This window comes from Populus trichocarpa, chromosome 12, assembly GCF_000002775.5.
Source record: "Populus trichocarpa isolate Nisqually-1 chromosome 12, P.trichocarpa_v4.1, whole genome shotgun sequence".
Lineage (NCBI taxonomy): Eukaryota > Viridiplantae > Streptophyta > Magnoliopsida > Malpighiales > Salicaceae > Populus > Populus trichocarpa.
In genome coordinates, this window is record NC_037296.2 from 3532365 (window position 1) to 3559280 (window position 26916).

The 26916-nt window shown below is 32.9% G+C and overlaps 3 protein-coding genes across 3 annotated transcripts; 2 read left to right on the plus strand and 1 right to left on the minus strand.

The window, feature by feature from the left end:
- The first annotated feature begins 1200 nt into the window (after nt 1–1200).
- Nucleotides 1201–11415, plus strand: LOC7454018 (uncharacterized). The gene is made up of 8 exons (XM_002318287.4): nt 1201–1426; nt 1903–3063; nt 3980–5348; nt 7655–7934; nt 8578–8685; nt 8860–9138; nt 10321–10464; nt 10657–11415. The coding sequence occupies exons 2-8, from the start codon at nt 1956–1958 to the stop codon at nt 10843–10845; spliced, it is 3477 nt and encodes a 1158-aa protein (XP_002318323.1). The 5' UTR covers nt 1201–1426; nt 1903–1955; the 3' UTR covers nt 10846–11415.
- A 3358-nt stretch (nt 11416–14773) lies between these two features.
- On the minus strand, nt 14774–17381 carry LOC7454017 (methylecgonone reductase-like). Its single transcript, XM_052445841.1, is given in 4 exon segments — nt 14774–15057; nt 15223–15402; nt 16618–16861; nt 16943–17381. Coding segments are annotated over 4 exon segments (981 nt in total). The 5' UTR covers nt 17260–17381; the 3' UTR covers nt 14774–14817.
- A 3250-nt stretch (nt 17382–20631) lies between these two features.
- Nucleotides 20632–21760, plus strand: LOC7454016 (CASP-like protein 4D1). Its single transcript, XM_002318285.3, has 3 exons — nt 20632–20898; nt 21001–21136; nt 21497–21760. The coding sequence occupies exons 1-3, from the start codon at nt 20741–20743 to the stop codon at nt 21758–21760; spliced, it is 558 nt and encodes a 185-aa protein (XP_002318321.1). The 5' UTR covers nt 20632–20740.
- The last annotated feature ends 5156 nt before the right edge of the window (nt 21761–26916 follow it).

Below are 26916 nucleotides of genomic sequence, written 5' to 3' on the forward strand. Positions count from 1 at the left end.
TTAAATTATGTAGGAAATATTCCTAACATAATCTAATCAATTTAATCGATTTATAAATAACCCATATAACTGATAAAAAAAATATAATCTAATCAATTTAATCGATTTAAAAATAACCCACATAACTGATAAAGAAAATATAAAGATGAAATTATTCTTTTTTTTTATTTCAATTTCAATGTGGACCATTCCCCTTTTTTATTTCAATTTCGTGGTACTTTTATATCTCTCTCTCTATATATATATATATATATATATATTAAAACTTCAATTTGTTTTTGATAATATTTATATTTTTATAATACATCATACAGCTTTTATAATTCAAATATATAAAGCAAGAAGGGAAGCTAAAAAAAAAAAATAGTCAAACTAATGTGAATTATTTTGTTAGGGTTATTTATTTATTCTCCATGTCAATCTATTTAATTTAATTTGTATTTATTAATAGTTCAAGTGAAAAAACCGGTATATTTTGTAAGAAAAATAGTACTATGTGTGTGTATATATATATATATAATTTAATTTAAATATGACTGTAAATAATTTAAATTCAACATTAAAACTAATTCAAAGATATCTTAATCATTAAACTAAAGAAAAGAAAAAACTTCACATCTCTAAAGTAGAAATAAGCTGAGAATTTCTCCCATAGATCAAGTAGATGGGAAGAATTTTGGTTGATGTGTTAGGTCAACAAAAATTGGATTACGCTTGAAATTATTAGGGCATCCATCTATGCCAAAAGAATGTAAAGCTCGCACCTTTAATTTGCTCTTGTAAGTGCTTGTTTAAGATTACGTTAAATATTGTTTTTTTAAAATATATTAAAATAATATTTTTATTTTTTAAATTTAATTTTTAATATAAAACAGTAAATAATAAAATTTAAATTCTTTTAAGATTATGATGCAATCGCAATCCCAAAAAAGCTCCAATAGCAATGTTGTACCATGGCTAACAAATCCCATAAACAAGAACCAAAGTGGAATATACCATGCATTAAACCAACAAGGAGCCAAGATTTTAAAATTTCTGCCCTCTTTCACTTCCTCTGCCGTTGGATCATTGCATCCCCCGAATTGATAAAACATATTTCACCGTTGGATTAAGCATAAAACACATCCCACTAGAATCTCGAGGCAACCAGAAGCTCACTTGAAAACACAGTATCATAACTCAAGTTTTTTATTATTATTACAAAAAAACAAAGCTTAGCTACCATTAACAGGCCTGAGAGAAAAATTGCAGGCCAAAAATATTAGAAAACCCCCCAAAAAAAGAGACCCCCTAAAAAATTAGACAAAAAACAAAAAACCCCACAAATCCAAAATCGTAAGTGCTTTGTTTTATGTTAATACGAGATTGGCTATGGAATCTACACTAAAGAAAGCTTCTTTCTTTTCTCTTGAGCCAGCTTCGATCTGTAAGTGGAAAAAAATAAGTAGTTTGTTTTTGTTTTATGAATCTTGTGGATTAAAGGTTTCTTTTTTTGAATCTTGAAGTTTGTTTGTCAAATGTGATGTTTCGGGTTTTTAATATTGTGGGTTAAAGAGTTTTGGATCTCTTAATGTCTTGATTTGTTGTTTGGGAGGATAGTTAGGGTTATTGTTTTGGTTTAATGGGTTGATGTTGGAAATATGAGTAAGTTTTTGGATTTCAAAAGTTTGGGGCTTTTTAAATGAATAGTGCTGGAAAAAGAGAAATTTGAACTGAATGAGGTTGCGGGTTTGGTTTATTGTTTGGTTTTGAGCAATATAGGATGTTTTGTTGTTTGGTAAGTGAACGAGTGTTAAAATCTGTTAAAGTTTGTTTCTTTGATGAAGTTAAGTGTTGGTTTGGTTTTTTGGTTTAGTGGGTTTATTTTTCTTTGGTTTATTTGGTTTGCTTGTTTTATTTCAGGTTTGCTGAATTTGTCTTTCTAGTACCTGATAATTGGTTTATAGAAGTTGATTATGGCGGAGACAAGCTCTGTTGATGTGATTCTTGACTTTCTGAGGAGAAATCGCTTCACAAGAGCGGAGGCAGCATTGCGCAGTGAGCTTAGTAAACGCCCTGATTTGAAAGGATTCCTTCAAAAACTTACCCTTGAAGATAATGATTTGGGGAAAGTGGTGGAAGAAGAGAATGGGGGAAAATTGGCGAGTCATACTCCAGGTTCAGGTTCTCAAAATAGTGGTGAAATTTCTAAGGAACTTATTGTGAAAGAAATAGAGTGTGGGGTGGATAGAAATGGGCCTGAAAGCAAATGGAGAAATTCTGCTTCTGTTGGGGAACGGGGTAGTAAAAATAATGAACCAATTGATTCAGATGATACTTTGCTTGATTTGTATTCATGGAACTTTAATCCAAGCAATGGTCCTTCAAATCCTTACAAGAATGATGTTGGTACTAGCACCAGTAACTTCTCTGCTAGAGCAAATGCCAAATCAGGAGAGGAGATTATCTTTCCTGGTGAAAATAAAAGTCCATGGCTTGGAAACAATAGTACTATTAATGTCAATGTGGAATCCAAGTATAACAAAATTCAAGCTAATGAATTGAAGGAACTTGATCGGGAACTTAGACCTACTGTTGCATTCTCTGCAGATAACCCATGGTCTAAAAATGAGGAGCCCACAAGTTCTTCCTCGGACCTGTGGAAAGATTATTCTGTCAAGACTGTTTTTCCGTTCCCCAAGGGCGATGTATTGACCAGCTATGGTATCACTTCAAGTTCAGACAAAAGAGATGGAAAGAAGAAAGCAGATACAAGTGATGTTAGAGCAGCTATTAAAGAACAGGTGGATGAGGTTGGAAGAACTTTGTTCATTGGAAAGTCTCAAGGGAGCACAGAGCAGAATAATTTAAGTGGCTTAGGGTTTTCTCTTGCATCTGATATTCCAAAGGAAGAATATCCTAGGCTTCCGCCAGTTAAACTCAAGTCGGAGGATAAGCCATTGATCAATTGGCAGGAAAAGTTTGAGCGTGATGGGCCAAGTTCAAAGGTCATCAGTGCTGATAATAGCTACCTTATAGGTTCCTATCTTGACGTTCCTGTCGGACAAGAAATCAATTCTTCAGGTCAGCCCATATTATGAGTGTAATTATATGACCTCTCACTGTTTTTTTCCAGCGGGTTTAGAGTTTTTGCAGTAATTGTTTATTGATTTAAAAAAAAAGGAAGAAAAGAGAGAAATTTTTTGTCTTCCATCAACATTGAAACTCACTTTGCGCAGAGCATTCTACTATTTTCAACATATCAGGGTATTATTTTAACATTAAAGATGGCTTGCTAGTTTAGGAGCAGTGGAAACTTATTGATAAGATACTATGTACTTGATTTTTTATACTTTCCTTGATGTCATGAAACTAGTGTCTTCTCTTTAAGACAAATAAAAAAAGGTTCTATTTCACTACGAAAGAAGTTAGGTGCTTATATCTTATGTTGACTGAAACTTTATGGGACTGTTTTCTTTCATATTCATGAAAAGGCATAGTTGCGACTCAGTTGTGAGAATGTGGGGTGCCTTAGTCATTTATAGTTTTACCACAAAAAAGGGACAAAGGCATGTTAATGTGCTAAGTTTTTATTGCCACCTGTATATAGAGATCCATTTTGCCTCTTTTGACTTGAGACACTAGATTTGCTAAAAAGTAGAGATTATAGCATGAACACTATCCTCCAAGCATATTGATATTTGTATCTGCACTTTCAGCTCTTTAATGATTTGGGAGCTCTCATTTTGAGCACTGAAGCTCATCTTGTAATTTTTGGGTTTTGGAACACTAATCTTTTTTCTTTCTGGTTTCCAATGGCATGTTGGTGTAAAACAGAAAACATATAGTATAATGGTTGTGTTTTATTAAACGAGTTAATGCTAACTAAATAGTGAAATAAATTCAGATCACTTGTTTCTTGTTCATTTTGTACACAGTTTCTTTCCTTTTCTTTTTGGTGATTTTCCCACAAAATTTTTCTTGGTAATTGATGATCCAGGTGGAAAAAGGATTGCAGGAGGCAGTTGGCTATCTGTAAGTCAGGGGATTGCTGAGGATACATCTGATCTGGTTTCTGGTTTTGCTACTGTTGGTGATGGATTAAGCGAATCCATTGATTATCCAAATGAGTATTGGGATTCCGATGAATATGATGATGACGATGATGTTGGATACATGAGACAACCTATCGAGGATGAGGCCTGGTTTCTGGCTCATGAAGTTGATTACCCAAGTGACAATGAAAAGGGTACTGGGCATGGGAGTGTTCCAGACCCACAGGATAGAGTTCCAACCAAAGATGAAGATGATGATCAATCTTTTGCTGAGGAGGATTCTTACTTTTCTGGTGAGCAGTTATTTCAAGAAAAAAATGTCGAACCAGTGACAGCATCAGATGATCCTATAGGATTGTCGGTGGCAGAAATGTATGGGAGAACTAATGAGAGTGATTTAATAGCTCAATATGATGGGCAGTTGATGGATGAAGAAGAACTAAATTTGATGCGAGCAGAACCTGTCTGGCAGGGGTTTGTCACGCAAACGAATGAACTCATCATGATAGGAGATGGGAAGGTCCTGGATGAGTGTGGAAGGCCACGTTTAGATGATATTTGTATGGATGACGATCAACATGGTTCAGTTAGATCGATTGGTGTGGGTATCAACAGCGATGCTGCTGATATTGGAAGTGAAATACGGGAAAGTTTGGTTGGAGGCAGCAGTGAAGGGGATCTAGAGTACTTTCATGATCATGATGTTGGAGTTGGTGGATCTAGATCTTCTCACCATGACTCAGAAAAAAAATATGTTGATAAACAAAACAGGGACAAGAAGAAACTCGATAAATATGATTCCAGTAAATATGTGGTTGGGAGTGACAGAGATGTGCGTGCTCAAGGTAAAAATCATACAGATGGCGGGTTTTCATTCCCCCCACCACTGAGGGGTGAACAGTTGCCGCAGAAAGGCTCTAGCAAATCTTTATGGTCAAACAACTGCAATGTTGCTGCCAGTGAAGAAACTAATGATCACTTGAATGCTTTGATGGGGCCTGATGACATGCATGGTACATGGCAGCGGAAAAGCAGTGATTCCTCAACTGTTAAAAGTTCCAGGGATGAAAATAATATGAATGCTGTTGGATCAGCAAATTCTAGTCCCTCTTCTCTCTCAAATTATGGTTATGCAGAACCAGAGTGTGCCATGAAGGAACAAGATGAGAAGATTGGCAGTGTGAGGGAAGAAGATCCCGGGGCATCCTTTGAGGATGAAGAGGCTGCTGCTGTTCAAGAACAAGTAAGGCAAATCAAGGCTCAGGAGGAGGAATTTGAAACTTTCAACCTTAAGATTGTGCATAGGAAAAACAGGTATGATCTGCTTTGAAGAGTTTATAAAAAAAAAATAAAAAAAAAAATAAAAAATTTAGTGATTTCTGGTTGCAAACTGATGCACTACTCAGCTTGGGCTCTTGGCACTTTTATTTATTTCGATATTGATAAGATGCCTCTACTTCACATACTAGAGTGTTATTCCCTTTCACTACTCTGTCACACACTCTCTTTCTAACACCCCCCTGCCCCCCCAATGTCCTTAGAGTAACTAATGATTTGCAACTTATCATACAGGATTCTTGTGCTCTTTCTCTCCTGCCTCGTTATGTTTTCTTCCTTCTGTGTACTCATTATTCTCATGATATCTTCAACATTTTTCGTCTTAATTGTTTATCAGCACCTAAGTTGATCTCTTTTGATTTTTTGTTACTTTCTAATAACCAAAGAAGTGATCATGAGTAAACAAAACAAGCACACCATTTATGGAGATTCTGGTCTTCTTTCCTACATCAAGGATTGGGAGGGGTGAACTGTTTGTGAGGTTATTCTGAACCAGCAAAAATATTCTTCCTCTCCTCATTATCATTAGAAATTGATCATGCGGGTGCTATCCTGTAAGGGGAACCTCATCTACCAGATTAATCGAAATGTTTAGTTTTCCTTTTGCCCAAATTCTAGGAATTTAAGATCATGTGGTTCCTAATCCTTCATTACACAATATTTGAAAGAGCCATGTAAATTATTTTGCGAAAAAGAACTAACACAAGAATAAAGGCCAGAAATATTGGATGGAACAAATAGGAACAATTGGATACATAAGGGGCGCTTTTGAGTGTGTAATGATTGAATTGTAACACTCACTGAAATGACAACTGCAACCTTGCCTTTCTAGTTGTGTAATGATTGAATTGTAACACTTATTGAAATGACAACTGCAACCTTGCCTTTCTAGTTTTGATCGACTGATAACAACTTACTTGTGAATCTTATATATATCAATAAGATTACAGACTTTGACCCGCGCAACTAAGCTTCAATCTCCATTTAGCTATTGTGGCATGAATAAGGAAACGAAAAACAAGAAACACTGCAAGTACTGAAAAAAGAGTCTTATCTATCTTGCTTGCAATTTACTCCTAGTTTTTGTTTACTTCCTTCCTTGTAGCTATCATTAGATGTATTTAGGCCCCATTTGGTATTGCAGCGTGGCCGTGTTTTATAAAAAAATTGTTTTTTTTGGTGTTTTTGGATCGTTTTGATGTGCTGATGTCAAAAATGAATTTTAAAAAATGAATAAATATTATTTTGATACATTTCCAAGTGAAAAGCATTTTGAAAAACAATCGCTACCACAATGCCAAACACTACCTTAGATTTTAAAAAATTGCTAATCTAGTTTTAAGTGTATCTATATTGTTGGAGTCATTTGGTGGCAAAATAATGGTGTTTAGAAGAACAAAAATTTAAAATCAAGGATTTATAAGGCTTGTGAATCCTTTCATTTCTCAACCCCCTTGATTACAACATTCTTGCTGGATGTATTATTATTAAAGTTGGAATACAGATATCTAACTTCTCTGTTAGCATCCTTGGTGAATGAAAACACCTGTGTCCCCTGTTAGTGTCCTTGGTGCACTTGTGGTACTTTTTGTAAATTTATCCCTTTCGTTTCAGAATTATTATGGTTATGCTCTCTAGGTTAGACATTCATGGACTGGTTGAACTTTTTGGTGGTCTGGATATATGGGATGATAGAATAAGTTTATTTTGTTCAATGTTTGGTTAGGATCGATTAAAACTTGTCCCTAAAAGTGGATATTCAAATCCCAGGTGGGTGCATTTTGTTGCCAACATTAAAAATCTTGCATTTATTTATGTCTTGTGTCAACTAGACAACATGATAACTTTTTATCCATCCTTCATTTTCTAAAGTTTCCATTTCCATCTGCCCCTATCACCTTGCTGCCTCACTCTATCCCAGCAACCGCTGCTGAAGTGAGGTGTGCGCTTGTAATGTTTAGTTAGGCATGCCCTTCCCCTTCTTTTATTTTGTGAAATAATTGTTGGCTTGCTGAATTTTGTGACAAAAACTTCTAATATTGGAGCTGGATGATGTCTTATTTTCAAGTGGATTAATATGTAATTTTTTTTTTGGGGGTGAATTGCCCTTATAGTATGTGTTTTTCTCCCTTTAGTCGGGCGTATTCTGAAAATTTGGATACCTATTTGTTTTGTTTTAATTAATGTTTGATTGTTAATCGAGTGACCTTTTCATTTGAACTCTGCTCCTAGTTGATTAGCTTGATTCTAACAGACTTTCCCGAACTGCTTTTGTTGGTCAGAACTGGCTTTGAGGAGGACAAGAACTTCCATGTTGTTTTGAATTCTGTAATTGCTGGCCGTTATCATGTTACTGAGTATCTTGGGTCAGCTGCTTTTAGTAAAGCTATACAAGCACATGATCTGCACACAGGCATTGATGTTTGTGTGAAAATTATAAAAAACAACAAGGACTTCTTTGATCAAAGTCTTGATGAGATAAAGCTTCTTAAGTATGTCAACAAGCATGATCCTGCTGACAAGTACCACATTCTCAGATTGTATGATTACTTCTACTACCGAGTAAGTGGATGTATGCTTGACTTTCTTGATTTCCTTTTTGTATTTTGTTTCAATGATTTAGTATTTTATCGCAGTAGATGGTCTAGTGCAGCTATTGGTATCCTACCCTACTTGTTATCTTGTGCTAATTTTAGTTGGGTAAGAAATTCTATTGGGTCACAGATTCTTCTCTTCACTGTTTCAATGTAATGCACTACAAATGGATCAAAGCTCAAAAATGTCCATGTAGCATGTTCATTAGGTTTACCATGTCCCTGTAAATGTTTTTGGTTTACTATATCCCTCTACAATATGTCTTGGCTATTTATGTCCTTGGGTTAAGTAATTATCAAACCATGGTTAGTTTTTGACATTTGGCATCGTTTCTTTATTGTTCTTGTTGGTGCTAGTGATTGAACCTTGGTTGCGTGGTTGGACCACTCGCTCCCGACCACTAGATGTAGGGGCATTGGTTTTGTAAACATCATATTAAAATGAACTGAGAATGAAAAATTAATAGCCATATATATCAGTGAATACCTTTTCAATTACAATACATGAATCTACAAATGAAGCTTTGATTTGATTTCTTGAGGGTGAAGTTCATGATAACTCCTCAATGCAAGCTAAATAGATTACCTTGCAACTCCTATTTGCTTTGCAGGAGCATTTGTTAATCGTATGTGAGCTTCTGAAGGCAAACTTATATGAGTTTCATAAGTTCAATAGAGAATCAGGAGGGGAGGTTTACTTCACAATGCCAAGATTGCAGGTTTGTTGTGTGCCATTTTCTTCCTAGGAGTTCTATCCTCTTGACATTCCAAAAATTATATATTAATTACTTGGTGCCTTTTCAATTTTTTATCTCGTTGCCAAAAACAAAAGAAGAGAATATATTATTTTTCATGCATGCTGGTCTATAAACGTTTTGAAATTCTCTATGCAGTCAATTACCACTCAATGTTTGGAGGCACTTCAGTTTTTGCATGGCCTTGGTCTTATACACTGTGATTTGAAGCCTGAGAATATATTGGTGAAAAGCTATAGTAGATGTGAGGTGAAAGTCATTGATCTTGGGAGTAGCTGTTTTGAGACAGATCATCTGTGCTCCTATGTTCAATCCAGGTCGTATCGTGCACCAGAAGTTATCCTAGGACTTCCGTATGATAAGAAGATAGATGTTTGGTCACTTGGCTGCATTTTGGCAGAGCTTTGCACTGGCAATGTAAGTTTTTCCCATTACTAATTTACCCAATAAGTTTCATGCCCTGGAGGAAATTGTAAGAATAGCAGGGGCGTGGTGCTATGTATTTGTTGTCTATGCATCTGTTTATCTCATTGTCTTTGTACAACTTTTGTAGTCTTTTCTTCCTTTCCTTTCTATTTGGTTTTTTTAACTAAGCCAAGGTGCTCCATATGCATGCAGAGGTAGAGTTCCATATAATTTCCCAATCAATGAGTGAATGCACAAGTTACTTTGAGTATGAAAGAGATTTCTTCATAAACATTTTGGATCCCTTTCTTTCGCTGAAAATTACTGATTTGTCACATAAATATGTGGGAGAGTTATCCATGAGGAAATATGCCAAAGCAACCATACATGGAGTTTTATTTTAATTTCCCAACTTATGGAGAATGCATAAAGACTACTTGCTGAAGAATGATATCACACGCATGCATATAATTACTAGGACTTGTCATATAAAACTGAAGAATATATTCCTTGAGGGACTTGGCCAAAAGACAGTGGTCATTGTGTTTTATGAATTGAGATGGTTTTGTGTGAAGATAGTTTGTCAAACGTACTTTGTGAGGTGAAAACCTTGTAGAGCTTTTTAGGGAGCAGAACATAGTATACGTGACTAAGTTAGAAAAGGTTTTGTTTAGACCATTAGTTTTGGAGATTTGGGAAGCTAGAGAGTATGTTTCAAGGTGAAAAGGTTGGGATATGAGAACATAGTTCTGAAATGCAAAAGATAGGAAAGAACAATGGAATTAATGCTGACAAGCAGGTGCAGCTGAGGTTCTGAAAATCACATAGAGAGAGAGAGAGAGAGAGAGCTATATTTCTTCCTAAATTTCTTCTTCTTTTTATGGCTGCATACATATTTTTGGTATTCTTATCAATTTAAATGTCACCCTCATATTGATGTTGTGATGCATTTATTTATTTATTCTGTCCATGGGGGAAACATCTTTATATTCTGATCAATTGAACCTCAACATATATTTCTTTCAGAGATATACTTGAGTAGTTTCTGTAAGGGCTAATCGATCTGGAGATCTTTTCTTCTGCTTGAACAATTTTCTAACACCATTTGAAGCGAGGATGCTTTGGACCTTCCATAATTTGGTTTCCTAGCTGTTTCCGTGGTACCATTTGGCTAAAATGAAACTTCTGTTTCAGGTCCTATTCCAAAATGATTCACCAGCAACGTTACTTGCACGAGTTATTGGAATTATAGGTCCCATTGATCAAAACATGCTAGCAAAGGGACGAGATACATACAAGTATTTTACCAAGAATCACATGCTTTATGAGCGAAATCAGGTAAACATTCTTTTGTTTCGCTACTTCTCTATTGCTCCTCGTATGAAATTAATTGTGCGTATCCCCTCTGTCCGGTGATGTAGTTGCTTGTAGTTTTTAGAGTTCAAAAATTACTATTAGGATGTCAAACTTTAAATCTGGATATGATATGTTTGGTTTGTGCTAATATTTTATATTCTCTCTAATCTTCAGGATACTAGCAGGCTGGAGTACCTGATACCTAAGAAGACATCCCTGAGGCACCGTTTGCCAATGGGGGACCAGGGCTTCATTGACTTTGTTTCTCATTTGCTTGAAGTAAACCCAAAGAAACGCCCTTCTGCATCTGAGGCTCTGAAGCACCCATGGCTATCATACCCTTATGAGCCCATATCAGCTTGAACTGACTGAAGATTTTTCATGGTGGTGACAACATGCTGCAGGTTTCTTCATGATAGAGTTTATTCTTCTTTGTGGACGGAAGGAGCAACTGATATTGGTTACCTATTAAACAACTGATATTGGTAATATATTTAAACTGATCCGGGGAGCGGGCATGCCCCGTCGCATAGCTGCATGCCCCGTCGCATAGCTGCATGCATTGAAAGGTGTGTTTGGTTTTCATTGGTGATGTCTTCCCTTCCTCTTCCCTGGCAAGTTGTATTTAAATTTCACCATAATTGTAATTTTTCAGGCAGTGTATTCTTAGGGTTTTTCTTTATTCACCTTGTCTGATCTGGTGGAAGAGGAATCTTGTTGTACATGATCCGTGACAATTTTTTTTAGGTTATTAGTAATAGCATGTGAAATAGAGCTGCTTATCCAATTTTGTTTGGCTTGCTCCAGGCAAGTACTTCCCTGCATCATCCTATTTGAGTTTGATGGAAGCACAGTGAGAGTATCTAAGGGATTTTTAGTGTGGTAATGTCTGATGCTTTTGATTTTTATGGCGTAGTGAGAATGTTTCAATGATTTCGTTCAAGCCCTGCTGGCTGGCTGGCTGGCTTGCATGCATCCTTTTGTTATGTTGGTTTCTGTACATTTTCTGGTTGGCAGCAAGCATCAATGGAAATGCCTTCAATTTAAAATTGCTTTGTTGTCTTACAAATACTTGAGTGATTGAATTTATCACAACAAGAATCAAATCAAGTAGTTTTAATGAAACCCTATCAAAACCAAGTATTAATAAACTGCGTTTATAATTAAATATTTGAGCAAATGTTTCATAAAAATCCCTACTGAAAATCGACACAATTATATCATATAAATTAGGTCTCAAAGATGCTACTAAAGCTAATTTTGTTATTTTTCTTTGATTTTTTTAGTTTTTCTTCAAGTTTCCATTTTGTTTAGAAATTTTGATTTTTCTTTCTTGGTTTCAGACTTGTTTAAACTCGATTTCAGAAATATAGTGTGATAATTCTTTTTGGTTTTCGATCCATTATCTGTCTTTCTTACTTGTTGCTATCTTTACTGTGCATCAGCTTGCATAAAAAAAATCATTCAGTTTTTAAGCATTTATTTAATAATATAATTGAAAGTAATTTTTTTTAAAATAATTTTTGTTAGAAAAAACTTGAAAAGCTCCTTTTGACGTCCCACGTCAAAAGCTCAAAACAATCAACTTGTTGTCATCATTTTTCTTAGACATAGTAGTGTTAGAGATCAATAATGCTTTGTCAAGGAAGAGTTGTGTCCTTGGTTGATTATATTCATTTTGATTAGTCAGTTGCTGATACTGCCACTGCAGCTCGTGATAGCTCTTATATGGACATTTGTATCATCTCCTTTGATCGGTTAAGGTGGAATTATTGGGAAGAACAGCAAGGCTGAGTTCCAAGCTCCTTGTCGCACCGCCGAATATCCCAGAGAGATTCCACCATTGCGATGGTATCGGCGAACAGTTCGTCAAATGGCAATTGCGGGATTTCTGCCATTCATTCTTGTATGCACCGAACTTTACTACATCTTTGCTAGTGTGTGGGGTCACAGGATTTATACCATTTACAGCATCTTGTTCATCATCTGTATTGCTCTTCTGACAGTCACTGCTTTAATTACGGTGGCATCGATCCATTTACAACTTGCTGCTGAGGACCACAGATGGTGGTGGAGGTATGCATTTAGCTGTAATTTATCCAACATCTAAGCAGTTTCCTGATCCATAGCTTCGTTTCATATTGCATATAAATTCATATCTAAATGCTGCAGATTACTTCATATCTTGGAGATTGTGGGCTTGGACTTTAGTACAAAAAAAAAAAAAATTCGGAATTTTTGAGTTTTGGCTATTGATGTTAATGAAGGTGGATGATTAGAGCAAATTCTTATCGTCTACAGATGAATATATACCAAATAGAAGAGCAGACATTTTTTTATAGAATAATGTTTTTACCAATTCTTCGTTGATCCACCTTGAATGGATGTTAACTGCAGTTTTCTGCCTGATATCTGAGTTTTGGAGGATTAATGTATTTGCTTTATTTGGTGACAGGTCTTTTCTCTCTGGTGGATCAACCGGCTCATTTATACATGCCTCCAACTTTTATTATCATGTAAAAATTAAAAAATTATACAAATCAATTTTCACTTGTGATATTTTTATTTTATTTTGCATAAAAAATAAAATAAAATAAAAATAAATAATATAAAAAATAAATAGATTTTTATATATTTTTTGATCAATAAAACATTGATACATAAAATGATTATTTAAAAATATCTTACGTGACATTGATAAATAACTCGAGAGACCTTTCAAATTGATTTTCAGGTCACGATAAATTTTTATTTAAAAAATAATGTTCATTATACAAAAATATTTTTGTTAAAATAAAAAAGAATGACATGGATAAAAAAAATGAAGTTTTGATTATATATATATATTTTTTACCTTCTTTATTCAAATCATCGAAAGTTTTATAAATATTTATCTTAAATTACCTTTAATTTTTATTTAATGAACATTCTACTAACAGAAAAGACATGTTTTTGTAAAACAGTATACTTAAATATGAAAAAGAAAATTTGCCTAACGATTTTTTATATTCAAAACTTAAATTATTGTGTTTCTTATAAATATTTATTTTAATTACCATAAAATTAGATTTTAAAAACTGTCATGTAAAATCATGTGATAACAATAACCAGTAATTGATTAAATTAGAGTTTTTATTAAAGATTTTACATAATTTTCTTAGATTCATTATTATTTTATTTTTTTCCTACAGTCACATTAAAGTTATCGAGTCATGGTTATTTTCATTATTGAAACTTTCTTTTAAGGTCATAATAATTTTTTATTCTAAAAATAATATTTTGATAAACAAACACTTTTTTCAAAATAAAAAATAAAGACATGAATAAGGAAACAAAGTTTTGATTAAAGAGAACATTTTTTTCCTTCTTAATTTAAATTATTATTTTTTATAAATATTTATCTTAATTACCTTTAATTTTATTCAGAGAACATTATACTAATAAAAAAAATATTTTTGTAAATAAAAAAATACATAAATAAAAAAATAAAATTTGGCTAACACAAGAGTTTTTTTTCTTTAGAATTTGAATTATTGTATTTCTTATAAATATTTATTTTAATTACCATAAAATTATATAAATTAGATTTTAAAAACTATCTCATGACATTGCGTGATAACACTAAATAGTAATTGACTAAATTAGAATTCTAATTATACTTTTATTTTTTCTCATAATCACGCAGAAATTATCAAGTCATGAATTTTTTTAAGTGAAACTTGCTTTTTAGGTCAAGACAAGTTTTTATTTAAAAAAACAATATTTTTGATAAAAAATATTTTATCAAAAGAAAAAAAAGACATAAATAAGAAAATGAAGTTTGGGTTAAAACGATAAAATTTTTCCTATTTAATTCAAATAATTGAAATTCTTACAAATGTTTATATTAATCACCTTTAGTTTTTATTCAAACATGCTACTAATAAAAAAGATGTTTTTTTTGCCAACAAAACAAAATTACATAAATAAAGTAAATTTGTCTAATATTGTTTTTATTCTATAATTTAAATTATTATATTTCTTATAAATATTTATTTTAATTACCACAAAATTATATAACATTAGATTTTAAAAACTGTAGAGAATTATATAAATTATATTTTGGGATCTTATCTCATAACCTAAACTTTTAAATTGAAATAATTTTTTGATATGGTATCAGAACCTTATTAACCAAGTAGTTTTATTATCCGTTTTTTATTCAATAAAAATTAAAAATAAAATAATATAAATTTATGTAAATTTAAAATTATAACTAATCAGCATGAGATGATAGATAGGTACGAGGATATAAATTACAAATACATGCTTATTGACTTGGTGGAGAAATATCATTCACTGGTAATTATCAATATCATCATCCCAAAATTCCTCCAATGACTTGTAAGGACCATAATCTTTAGAAATAAACATTTCTCCTGAGTATCCCCTTCGCTGTGGAATATTCTTAATCTTTTCTGTATCTTCTGTGCTCAATTCCCAGTCAAAGATTTGCAGGTTGAGTTTCATCCTCTCCTTGTTGAAACTCTTAACAATTACACTCGCTCCTTGCTCTTGTATCCATCTTAGAGCAATCTGCTTATATATCCATGTTAACTATGAATCAATTTTGTATGTATATATGTGATTAATTAATCACATATATGTCAAGTATTGACATATTTGCTATATAATTCAGTGGTTAGCAAATAATTAATACAAAGCTTCAGCTAAGGGGAAAAAAAGGAAAGAAATATTCACCTGGGCAACACTCTTTACTTTTGCAGCAGCAATTTCTTTAAGGATTGGACTCTCCATCACTGCAAGAGAACCCCAGCAAGCTCCATTGGCCCCCAAAGGAGACCATGCACTCACGTGAATTCCTTTCTCTTTGCAGAATTCTAGCAATTTTTTCTGTTGCCACGCGGCATTCATTTCCACCTGTAACAATTTTCAATTCCATCATTAATCTTTAATTATAACATCAGCATGGATCGAAGACAATATAAATTGAAGGATAATAGTCATTTTACATCATTAGTGGAAGATTATCAAGCATTTGAAAAGGTATAGTCCCGGTCATAAAACCGGGGCATGAAATTGCTGCATTCATGCGAAATTGTTTTAGCTTTGTAGTTGGGAATGGGACAAATGTTTCATTTTGAAATGACAAATGGCTAGGAAACACAATCGTCAAGCTGTCTTTTCCGAGACTATTCATGCTTACATGCACACCACCAGCAACAATATCATTAATGGGAGTTTGAATAAATGGAGAATGGACATGGATTTAAAGTGGAGAAATTAAGCCTTTACATGTTTATGAATCTTAGCAGTTTGAAGCTCTACATCAATCACTATCGTCGGCTAATCTACTGCAGGATAGAACTGATAGAAAGATATGGAATATATGTAGTCTAGATGGTAACTTTACAATCAAGAGTTCTTCTTATGTGATTGACATAATTGAATTCAATGATGTTTGTTTTTTTTCCAAACAAGGGTATGGATATCTACAGCTCCACTGAAAATACAAACTTTTATTTGGTTAATAGTTCAAGGCAGAATCTATATCGGAAATCTCTTAAGTCAAAGGGGTCTGCTACCAATAGAGTTTTTGGTATGTCGTTTATGTACAACTGATATGAAAAACAACATAGCATCTACTGATTCATTGCTCATTTGCATGGAGATTATAGACTAAGTTTATGACATGGTGGAGTGTCTCTTGGTGCGTTCCTAACTCACTAGATAACTTACTATATGAATGACCTTACATGGTTTTTGAAAAATTTCAGAAGAAGACATGACAACTCTTATCTTTTGACATTGCTTGGAGTATTTGGCTAGATAGAAATGATTTAGTTTTGAATGAGGTTCAACCTAATGTAGAAAGATGCTTTTCCATAACTTTGTTTTGTCTTTTTTCTTTGTTATAGGTTAGTGAGAAGCATTTTACTTATATATGTTATGATTTAGAGATAAGTTTAGCTTGTATGGTCTAATAATATTAAATCAAGGTAATCAAGGAAAATTAAAAAAATAATCTGTATTTTGTTTTCCTTTGTATTATTCCTTCTATAATAACTTTATTAATTGTTTAATCATTTACAACTACTTCTCAATAAAACAATCTATGATTAAGGAAAAAAAAACCTGATTAACGGCAGGAGAGATGGTTGCATGTTCAAGAAGCTGAGATATTTTTTTGGAACTAAAGTTGCTTACACCGATGGACTTGCACAAACCTAATCTTGAACACTCTTCCATGGCTTCCCATGTTCCTTTCATGTCAAAGGGCAGCAAATCCTATTCCGAAAAATTTAGGCCCTCAACTTCTTGCTTTACCCTTGCTGGCATATGAATCAGATAAAGATCCACATATTCTAATCGCAACCTCCTAACAAAATCATAAAAAAAAAAAAAAAATCACAATAAATATTATAGGACTTGTATAATCAGCGCTTGATGTTATAGTTACTGGAGTGACTTCTTGAGTGCTGGAAGAACAAGATCATGGTGAGCATCCGGGCACCACAGCTTGGAAGTAATGAACAAATCTTCACGACTGCTTAGAAGGCCTCGGTCTAATGCTTCTGCCACGGCTTGCCCAAGGGACTCTTCAGAGCCATAAAGAGCAGCGCTATCAAAATGGCGATAACCAATTTCTATGGCATTAATGAAAACGGGGACGATAATTTCTGATGGTGGAAGAGGGACTGCTACAGTTCCCATCCCTATCAATGGCATCTTATGACCAGAACTTAGTAATACTTCTGGGATTTCTGTTTTCTTCATTTTGCTAGATTAATAGAAATTGTAAATTTTATATGCTTCACGGGTTCATATACAAGTTTCCAAATTTTAGAGCAGAATTCTGGATATCTGCAGTTCTAGGCCGAGCCATTAGGGACCACATCTACTCTTGATCTGCGGTGGATATGCAAACACATGCATGGTAGTCTTAATTTGTACTCTATAGGGACTCGTCATTTCTTTGTGTATGGTGATCAGTGCCCGTCCATTAATTTGTGTGGTTACATGTTCTTAGCGTTTTGAACCTCGTGAAAGACTACAAATGACAACCTGGGTTTGATCAGTCAAATGATTCATATGTCGTAAGTTCAATATAATATTTAGATATTTTATAGCACTTAAGAATTGTTTGTAGCCAAAATAAGTTATATCTTTAATGGCAAATAAATTAGGGGGAGACTTGAGCTAATTGACATTTTTCTCAAGTAAGAGATATTATGGCTAAAAGTCCCATTCCTAAAAGAAAAAATTAAAAAAATAAAATAATAATCTTTACCATTTAGGCTTAGTTGTTTTTTTTTAGAAAATAAATTCCTAGAAAGTGAATAGATAACATTTACGAATTTCAGTCACAGGTAATTAATGCTCCATCTTTATTAATTAATTAATTAATTGTTAATTATTATTAATAGTTACAATTCCATTACATAACATATCAATTACAATTACAATACAACTATAAAAAAGAAATCTGGGTTTGACTGCAATTCACAGTTCCCTCCGTCTCTTTTAATTATTTTTTCCCTCAAAACTTTACTTTTTCATCTTTTAATCAATTTCTTATAATTTTTATTAAAAAGATAAAATTCAATTTAATGATCTAGGCATTTTGTTGGTCGGGATTTTATTGATCGGGAATTTGGTTATAATTTTTTTATATTTCTTTCTATAATATAATTTCAACCTCAAGATCCAAATCACGAGTTTGAAAGGTTAACTTAAATTAACCTTTGTCTTTTTTTCAAGCTATTTTTTATTTCAAGTTTTGTTCATATTCTTTTTATTACTATCCATTTTATCTTAAATAATTTATAGAATTATATATATATTTTTTAATTTTATCCTCTGATTTTTTTTATATTAGATTTAGTCCTCATTCTTTTTATTATTATTTTCTTAATTGATTTTTTTTTCAATTCCGTCAAAATTTTATTTTATTTTTATATTAAATTTAATCTTTATTCTTGTAATTCCTATTTGTTTTGTTTAGATCCTTTTTTATTGATTTTTTTTAATTTCATCCATTGATATTTTATTGATTGAAAATTTGACTTCATTGTTTTTTAATGATTGCCTTCTATGGGATAATTTTAATCTCAAAACCCAGGCTACAATTAAGTTTGAAAGGTTAGCTTGGGTTGACTTATGTTTTTTTTTCTTACAATTGAATTTTTTCAATTCCATCCATCTATGAAGTTATTCCTATCTCATGTGTGGGGTTGCGAGTTTTGCGGGTTAACTCAGGCCAAGTTTGTTTTGTTATATTTATATATATGCTGTTGTCTTGGGTCAAGTTTGTTTGATTTAAAATGGTTTTTAAAATTGATTTTTTTTTATGATCTCATCCTTCTTAATTTTTTTTTCCTATCAGATTTAACCCTTATTCTTTTGATTGCTATTTTTTAATTTGGAATTTTTTTTAAAATTGATATTTTTTTTTCATTTTCATCCTTAAATATTAAAATGGTTGAGAATTCAACTTTGTGATTTTTTTCAATTTCACGGGTTACGAGTTTAGCCCGGGTCTAAAATTTCATGAGCTATAAATTTTAAAGAGTTACCCAGGTTTAGGAGGTTTGTCCAGATTCACTTAGTTTTTTTTTTCTCCTTTTCTTGAGATTATATTTTTCCAGTTTTGTCTTTCAGTATTTATTCAATTGGAAATTGAAATTTTTTATTTTTATTTATTTTCTTTCTATTTTTTAGTGAATTTGAAAATGACCCAAATTGAGGTTATATTTATCATTCTTTTGTTGAATTTACCTTGTCAATTTTTTCTAATTATTTTTCTTTTCAATTTCATTCTACAATATTAGATTGGTTGAGAAATATTTTTTTTCCGGTTCCATCCTTCAAGATTGAAGTTTTTTTTTATATTGTGCTCCATAATTTTTTTTATATTCGTTTATCCTGGTCTCATCACTTTAGACTGCAGGTTTGACAAATTAGTCTAAGTTGACTTGGATTTTTTTTAAAATTTTTTATTGTCTAATTAGATTATACTAATTTTCTTGCTTAGTTGGTTTATAATCTTAAGTCAATATTTTTTTTTACACTTCTTTGAGACATTCTTTATCGCCGAACGTCTTTTTTTAAGACAAATAGAAAGAAAATATTTTGACCCCGGGTAGTGCAGGCCGACAAATCTAAATCTAGTTATGAACTTAAGCTATAACAATGGTCGGCCCATCCAATCACCTAGGCCTAAGATCTAACTAGAAAGAAATCACATAGGAATCCTACGTCGTGTAGAAATGACAATAAGAAATGGTTTGTTCGTATATAAGACTAGTCTATAATTTTTTTTTTTATCAGAAGGTCTATAATTTTTTTTTTTAATTTAACGTAGGTGTTCGGGCCAGCTTGCGCGTACCTCGACTAATCCCACGGGCTCTAAAGTTAACGACCATGTAAGCCTCCAGTGGCCATCATATGAGTAACCACAGGGTTCGAACCTGAGACCACAGAGGGAGCAAACCTCTTAGTCCAAGCTCTTACCACTGAGCCACCACCTAGATGGTTAGGTCTATAATTTAATAGTATAGGTGCTTGCACGTATGGAGTCAATTTAAGTTTTAGGATTAAATTGTAATTTTTTGTTAAAGAATGAACTATATCTAATAATTTAAGTTGGTAAGTAAAATCCCAAGATCTGATTTATATTATATATATACCTTATACTTAATTTTTATCAAATAAATAAGAAGGATGAAATTTAAATTTGTAATCACTTGGTCATCAAGATTTCGATATCATATAAAAAAACTATCTTAACCCAATAGTTTAAACTATTAGATGAAATTTCAAAATATAATTTATATTATATATATTTTATCATCTCTATTGAAAAAAAAATATATATATATAGTCGGGCCTTGAAGCTAGATGCAACAAAGATGGTGGGCAATATAGTATAATTCTACACGGATAAATACACATGATGACATTCCCTATGATGTTTGCCTGGATTTTTATGCTGTCAAGGATATAGTTAGAAGACGGACATCAGCTTAGCATCCATACATGTCAAACTCTAAACTCCAACAATTTTGTCCGGCCGTTGAATCTGTTGACCGAAGCCCTAGAAAACACAGAAATTCAGCCAAACTTACTCGACATAACCGAGAAATGACAAGCTTCTTTCGTGTCTATCGTCTCAATTGATATCTACAAAAGGCAGAAATAAAAAAGAGTCGTCAATAACACAACCCAAACAAACTACAAGCATACAACATCCAGTGATATGGGGTCTAGAGCTATAGCAATCTCAACCCTTGTGCTGAGGATCTTCACTCTCCTAGCTTTAGTTGCTTGTGTGGTGCTTTTTATTACCAATACTTTTCGTTATGCAATGTTTGATGCAGGCTCCAAGGTCACTTTCAAGGATCTCACCACATACAGGTGCACAATATTTCATTTATTCTTACTATTTTGTTATGTAATTGTTACATGTCTTCTTTACGCATTTTCTTGTTGTAATTTGATGTAGTGAAAAACTTTCAGGTTCGTACTCTCGACGGCGGTAATTGGGGCAGCCTATACACTCTTGCAATTACCCTTTGCTTTGTACTATGCTTTGACAGAGAAGAGGTTGATAAAGGTCGATATCTTGCCGGAGCTTGACTTATATGGTGACAAGGTCAGATTCTATACACAAAACCAAGGATCACCAACAAATGCTTTTACATCTCTTAAACAAAGCTGAATCAAAATTACATCTAAATTAAACATACAAACACCTAATTTTCTCCTTAGGTGATTACACTAGCGACCAAGCTTCATTCTTGATTGTATAGCAATTGCCATTTTGTTTCAATTAATATATACAATTATGTATTGAATTCTTATATGAATTTTTCCATATATTATGAGCACATAATTATCTTTGGTTGGTCCAACCGTTCTACTCTTGTGGACCTTGTCGAATCTTTTGTAGATAACTATTTTAGCAAGAAATGTTTTGCCCACAAGAAGCTAAGATAGTGACTTATCCTCGCAGATCATCGCATTCCTTCTTGCCTCGGGTGTTGGTGCTGGTTTCGCAGTTAGTGTTGAGATCAAATCCCTTTTGAAAGACTTGTTTGATGCTTTTGCACTTGCTGGTTTTCAAGATACAGAAGACAGCAAGGCTCTCTATGATAATTTCATAAACAAGGGGATTATAGCTACCAGTGCTCTTGCCTTTGGATTTGTTTGCATGGCTTTAGTTTCAGTGCTTTCATCTGTCAACCGGACCAAGACTACTAAAGGTTTCTTCGGTTAAACTACGTATGTTTATATGTGGATGGCATCTCCAAGGCAATTCCATTTAATTGTATTTTTATGTTCTAAATAATATGTGGAACGTCATCAACTGTATTGCTGGTGTTAATGTTTTTTTCAATCAATTAATTAATTGTACTTGTCTAAGCACATAGTTAAGGGCTTGAAAATAATAAGAGACATTGTTTATTTATTTATTTACTTTTCTTTTATTTAACAATTTTCATATATATATATATATATATATATATATATATATATATTGGGTTTTTGGGGTGTTTGGAAGTGTGATAAAAATTGTTTTTTAAAGTGTTTTTCGTTAAGAAATGCATCAAAATAATATATTTTTTTATTTTTTTAAAAAATTATTTTTAACATCAGCATATTAAAATGATCTGAAAACATAAAAAAAATTAATTTGGAGTAAAAAAAATAAAAAAATTTTAAATTTTTTTTGAAATGCAAAAACAAACCATTCCTTTATTAACACACACAGCATATTTAGTACAATACTATGAAGTTTATGTTTGTAGACTAAAGAAATATATCTCCATCTCATAAACATATTTAGTAAGAGATAGTAGATTATGTAATATAATTAATGAACTATTAGATTTATGGTTTTATAATTTTATAATTTTCATCAAAAGATGTGATGAGAATTATGCTAAACTATGCCTCCTTATGCTCGGCTCTTGAAAGTCTGAGTTCTGCATAATCTTCACCGGTTCACATAATGATGGGAGAGGTACATGAAATAGCCCCAAGTAAGGTAACGATTTCATGAAAATGGCACCCTAAGAACAGAGAAGAGAAGCAAGAGCATTCTGCAAATTTTAGATCCAGGAACTATGCTATTGGATCTCATAGGCCCATATTGTTCCTCGATCGGAATAGGAAAGCAAGTATATATAGCCCAGAAACCTGGGTGCCCAACTGGAGCAGCTCTTTGGAAGTTTTTATGAACCAGCAGACTGAGGCTAAACCAGGGCTGGATTAGTAGCCAACAGGCCGGCTTCTATCTAGAGGCAATAGGCTCATTTCCTATAGGTTATAGATCACAATTTCGTTGATCACTGATGATTTCTCATATTCCTCTCGATTACCAGTATGGAGAGACACTAGGACCAGTATGGAGGACAAGTATAACGTTTAAAATGGAAGAGAGATTAGATGCAAGAACATGATAACAAATGTTTATGCCAATTCAGAAGTGAATTTTACATCTTTATGTCAGATTTATCAGTCAAATCGCAAAGAGATTTTACCTTATAAATCAATATTGCACTCTTGGTTTCTCTGATTTGTCCTACAAACTTACAAAGAGACACTATAATATCTCTTGCTCCTTCTGTACCACGAAAGAAATCTTTCTTTCTTAACATAATTGTTCCAAGGTGCATGTTTCTTATTAAAAAAACTAATTATCTTATTTTATATATTTCATTCCTTCATTAAAAATTTGTTCAACTTCACATTTAATATGAAAGAAGAAAAATCAGATGAGCTGAGATAGTGTTAAAAACATTGCAGAGCACATTGAAAAACGAATTTAGTGGCTACCTATTTATTTGAAGCCCATCACCAGCTCAATCATCCTATCATCTGGGCTTCTTAACACCCCCCCCCCTTTATTATTAAGGAATTAATTCTTCTCCTCTTATTTGTTGATAACACTGAAAAAAACCACGAAATCATGGGGTAGGTAGAGTTTGAGACATGATTCTAGTGGATAAGAAAGTCAAGAGCAAAACAGATGTTGATTTGGTCGAATCGATGGGGGGGATGAGAATATAAACAAGAAGAAAATGATCCTGTAATTAATTGATACATAACACCAAAATATGTATGTTCATGTTATGATCATAAATTATAATATGTTATCCCGGGGAAAAAATATCTTCTCTTGCAAGAGCATAAATAAATAATGGCAGACCATAAATTATTTATTGTGAAAGATGGGTCCATGCTAATTAGTTTCATCTGATTTACGTGAAATGAAGGCTACAAAATATACTGTTGCACATTGGTTCTTTTATAAAGGAAGGGGCTTTTAATCTCTTGGATTTGATGCTTTGACTTTTGGAATTTCACAGGCAAAAACTTCTCTTTTTGGATTTAAAGATAAGTCTCCCCACTCACATGGTTTGTTGCTTGAGCTATCACCATTCAACTTTGGGAGAAATTTCTGAGGGTTGTGGATGGAAAGATGCCTAGATTATGGGCTCCCCAACATCTCCATTGATGATTAGGGTTTGTTGTGATAACTTTTTCTCATTAATTATATGTTTTACGAGTACAAGAACTAAACAATAAGAAAGCAAATCCCAGCTCTTTAGATCCTTAGTGTTCAAAAAGATGAAAAGAAAAAAGAAAGAAAGGAAAAGCTCTTAGATCCTTCCTTGCAAAAGCATATGTCAATTTAAAGAAGCCTTTTTTTAGTTGTAAATCGCACCTTCGTTATCTTTATTCTTTCTAGGGTGACATGTTACCACTTATAACTTCTTTTTGGTCACTTTTTGTTCGTTTTACTTTCCCGTAGTGCTTCACAACAGAAGATAACACTGAAGTTCCATGTTCTTGCTGCAAGATAGCGACACATGCAAGAAAGCTGCAAGCTTTGTCGTGCTCCTCCCTCATTTCTCACCTTGTTTTTTGAAAGAACTCGTGCACTCCTAGGTCAGCAGATCATCATCCCCTTAAGGTGTTTGTCTTTCATGTGAGATGATCCACTACCTTGGTTGAAGGTGATGGGGGCACATGGAGACTAAAAAGGTCATCTTCCCTGAAAAGGGATACATTACAACCAAGAAAGATAAAGAGAAAAGGGATGAAAAGAAGGGAGAGGGGAAAGAAATAAAAGAAAAGAAGAACAACCCACGCTCCGTGTCTCAGTTGATAATTGCAGTGTAACCCTATTTGTTTTTATTTTTATTTTTCCTATTAAGAGAAGACTAAAGCAGTGAGTACTGGATAGGGATAGAGGAATTTGTAAGGTCTTTCATAAAAAAACAATTTCAAGAACAAACACAAACAGAACCAATCCAACTTTTTCTAAGAAGTGACAAACATTTCTAAAGAATTCACTTAATTGTATCTGTCTTTTTCCTTCTTTTTGGATTATCTCATCTTGCTTAAGCTTGTAACTATTCAAATAACTTATCTTTCACTCTCTTTGTTTCGTTTTGTTCATCGTTGGTGTTTGTATGCTTCGATCCACGTGAGTGTGCGTGCATGAAAATCATGTCACTATCCCTCCATTCTCCTTCCCTTTCTTCTATTGAAAGATAGATTGATGAAACTGCGTAGAAATTTCTTGTTTAATGACATTCCATTGGATCTACTCAGTTTAAAGAAGATTATTGCAGAATCTTTGTTTTTTTATGATATCTAGGTAACGTCCCTAATGTTAAATTAAATTAGAATTTCTAATAGGAATTAGTGTTTAAAATTTGTGAGACGAGGTGTAGGATTTGAGAGAGGGCTTTTTTTCTTCTGGGTAGTTCAAAAACTCAAGAAGCTAGCCTTTTAAAGGACAAATTAAATAATAAGTAATTAATTAGAAACATTTGTAATATTAACTAAAAAGCAGCAAGTTTATAGCTTAAATGACACTGTTGTTTTATTTTTTTGTAAAAGATTTGGAGTTAAAATTTCTCTTCTGTAAAAGGAAAAAAAATGTAATATTTTATTTCCTTCCTCTCGGTAGAATACTAAGCCTAATCCCATAAACAAAATAAAAAAAGAATACAAGGGACACGAACAAGGCATGGAAAGTGGAAATCGCAGCTACATCAATAACTTTTTATTTATTTATTTTCATATATAATTTTTAATTTATTTGATTTTATATATATATATAAAATTTGAACATTTTTAAAATTACAGAAATGCATTAAAAAAATCTGTATATATAATTATTTATAAAAAATAAAAATATTTAACTCCAGTGACCATTCGATAAGTAAATAAATAAATTAATAATTCTATCATCAAGGGAAAATTAAGAAAAAAAACAATGGTGATTTTGCCAAAACATAGAATTCATCCGGATAGACGAAATTAACAAATTATCTAGCTAATAACATGCATGAACTGATCTGGTTGTAATGAAGTAATTGGGCATATAAAGTCGTGTGCTACATTCTACATAATATCAATGGGAATATCACTTTCCTGTGTGGAGGCCAAAACCCCACGTCATGGCGTTTCAAAGCTACCCCTCCTGCTATTTATGTGGGCACATTTAAGATAATTCTTCCACAATATTCATGAATCCATTGATGTTCGTGATGCTGAGAGTTCAACTAAGCTAGCCTGTACCTTTCCTTCATGGTGAGATAATTTATATCCACACTATAATGAGCTTGACATTAGATAAAAAAAATTGGCTTAAAATTATTTTTTTACGTTGCCTGATTTTGCTTCTGATAAGGTGATGCTGGGAACTGAAGTACTCCATGGTGGCCAATATGTTTTTTTGCCTTGCATGAAATTTATTTTCTGAATACGCATAGATATAGTGGTGATTTGTTCTTGTATTAGAATAATCGAGCCATGATAATTACTTGAAAGTCACCCTACCTCATCCCCATAATCACTTCAAAGTTGGGGTAAAATTCGTTGTTCTTTATTATATTTGTATGTATGGAGGTTGACATTTGCAACTTCCTTGAGCAGCTTCGTGATTTTTTAACCCTAGGAATCTGTCAAGTTAAGAATAAAGCAGGATGTTGTGGTTGCAAACGTGGAAGGCCATACCCAACATCCCACACTTCCCTTCTTCACCTTTGTCAAGAGGAGCTTGATAACAATGGTGAACAATATGTCTTAATTTCTCCTGTTAAAGATATTGACGAGGTCTAAATGATTTTTGGCTGGATTAGAGATATCTCTTATATATGTTTGTCCATCTATTAACGCAACTAAGATGAGAACAAAAGATGGGAAACGAATTGACAGGAAAAACTGCTGTCAACATGATAACAATATGAGAGACATTTGGCTTCAATCAGCACATACTTCCAAGGGCAAAAAAACGATATCATACACAGAGAAGGAATTAATAATGAAAGCTTTGAGGGCCCTTTTGAGACAAGACAATCTAATAATATTGTGTTTTGAAAAATCTCACTTCTAACAAAATTCTATATCCCC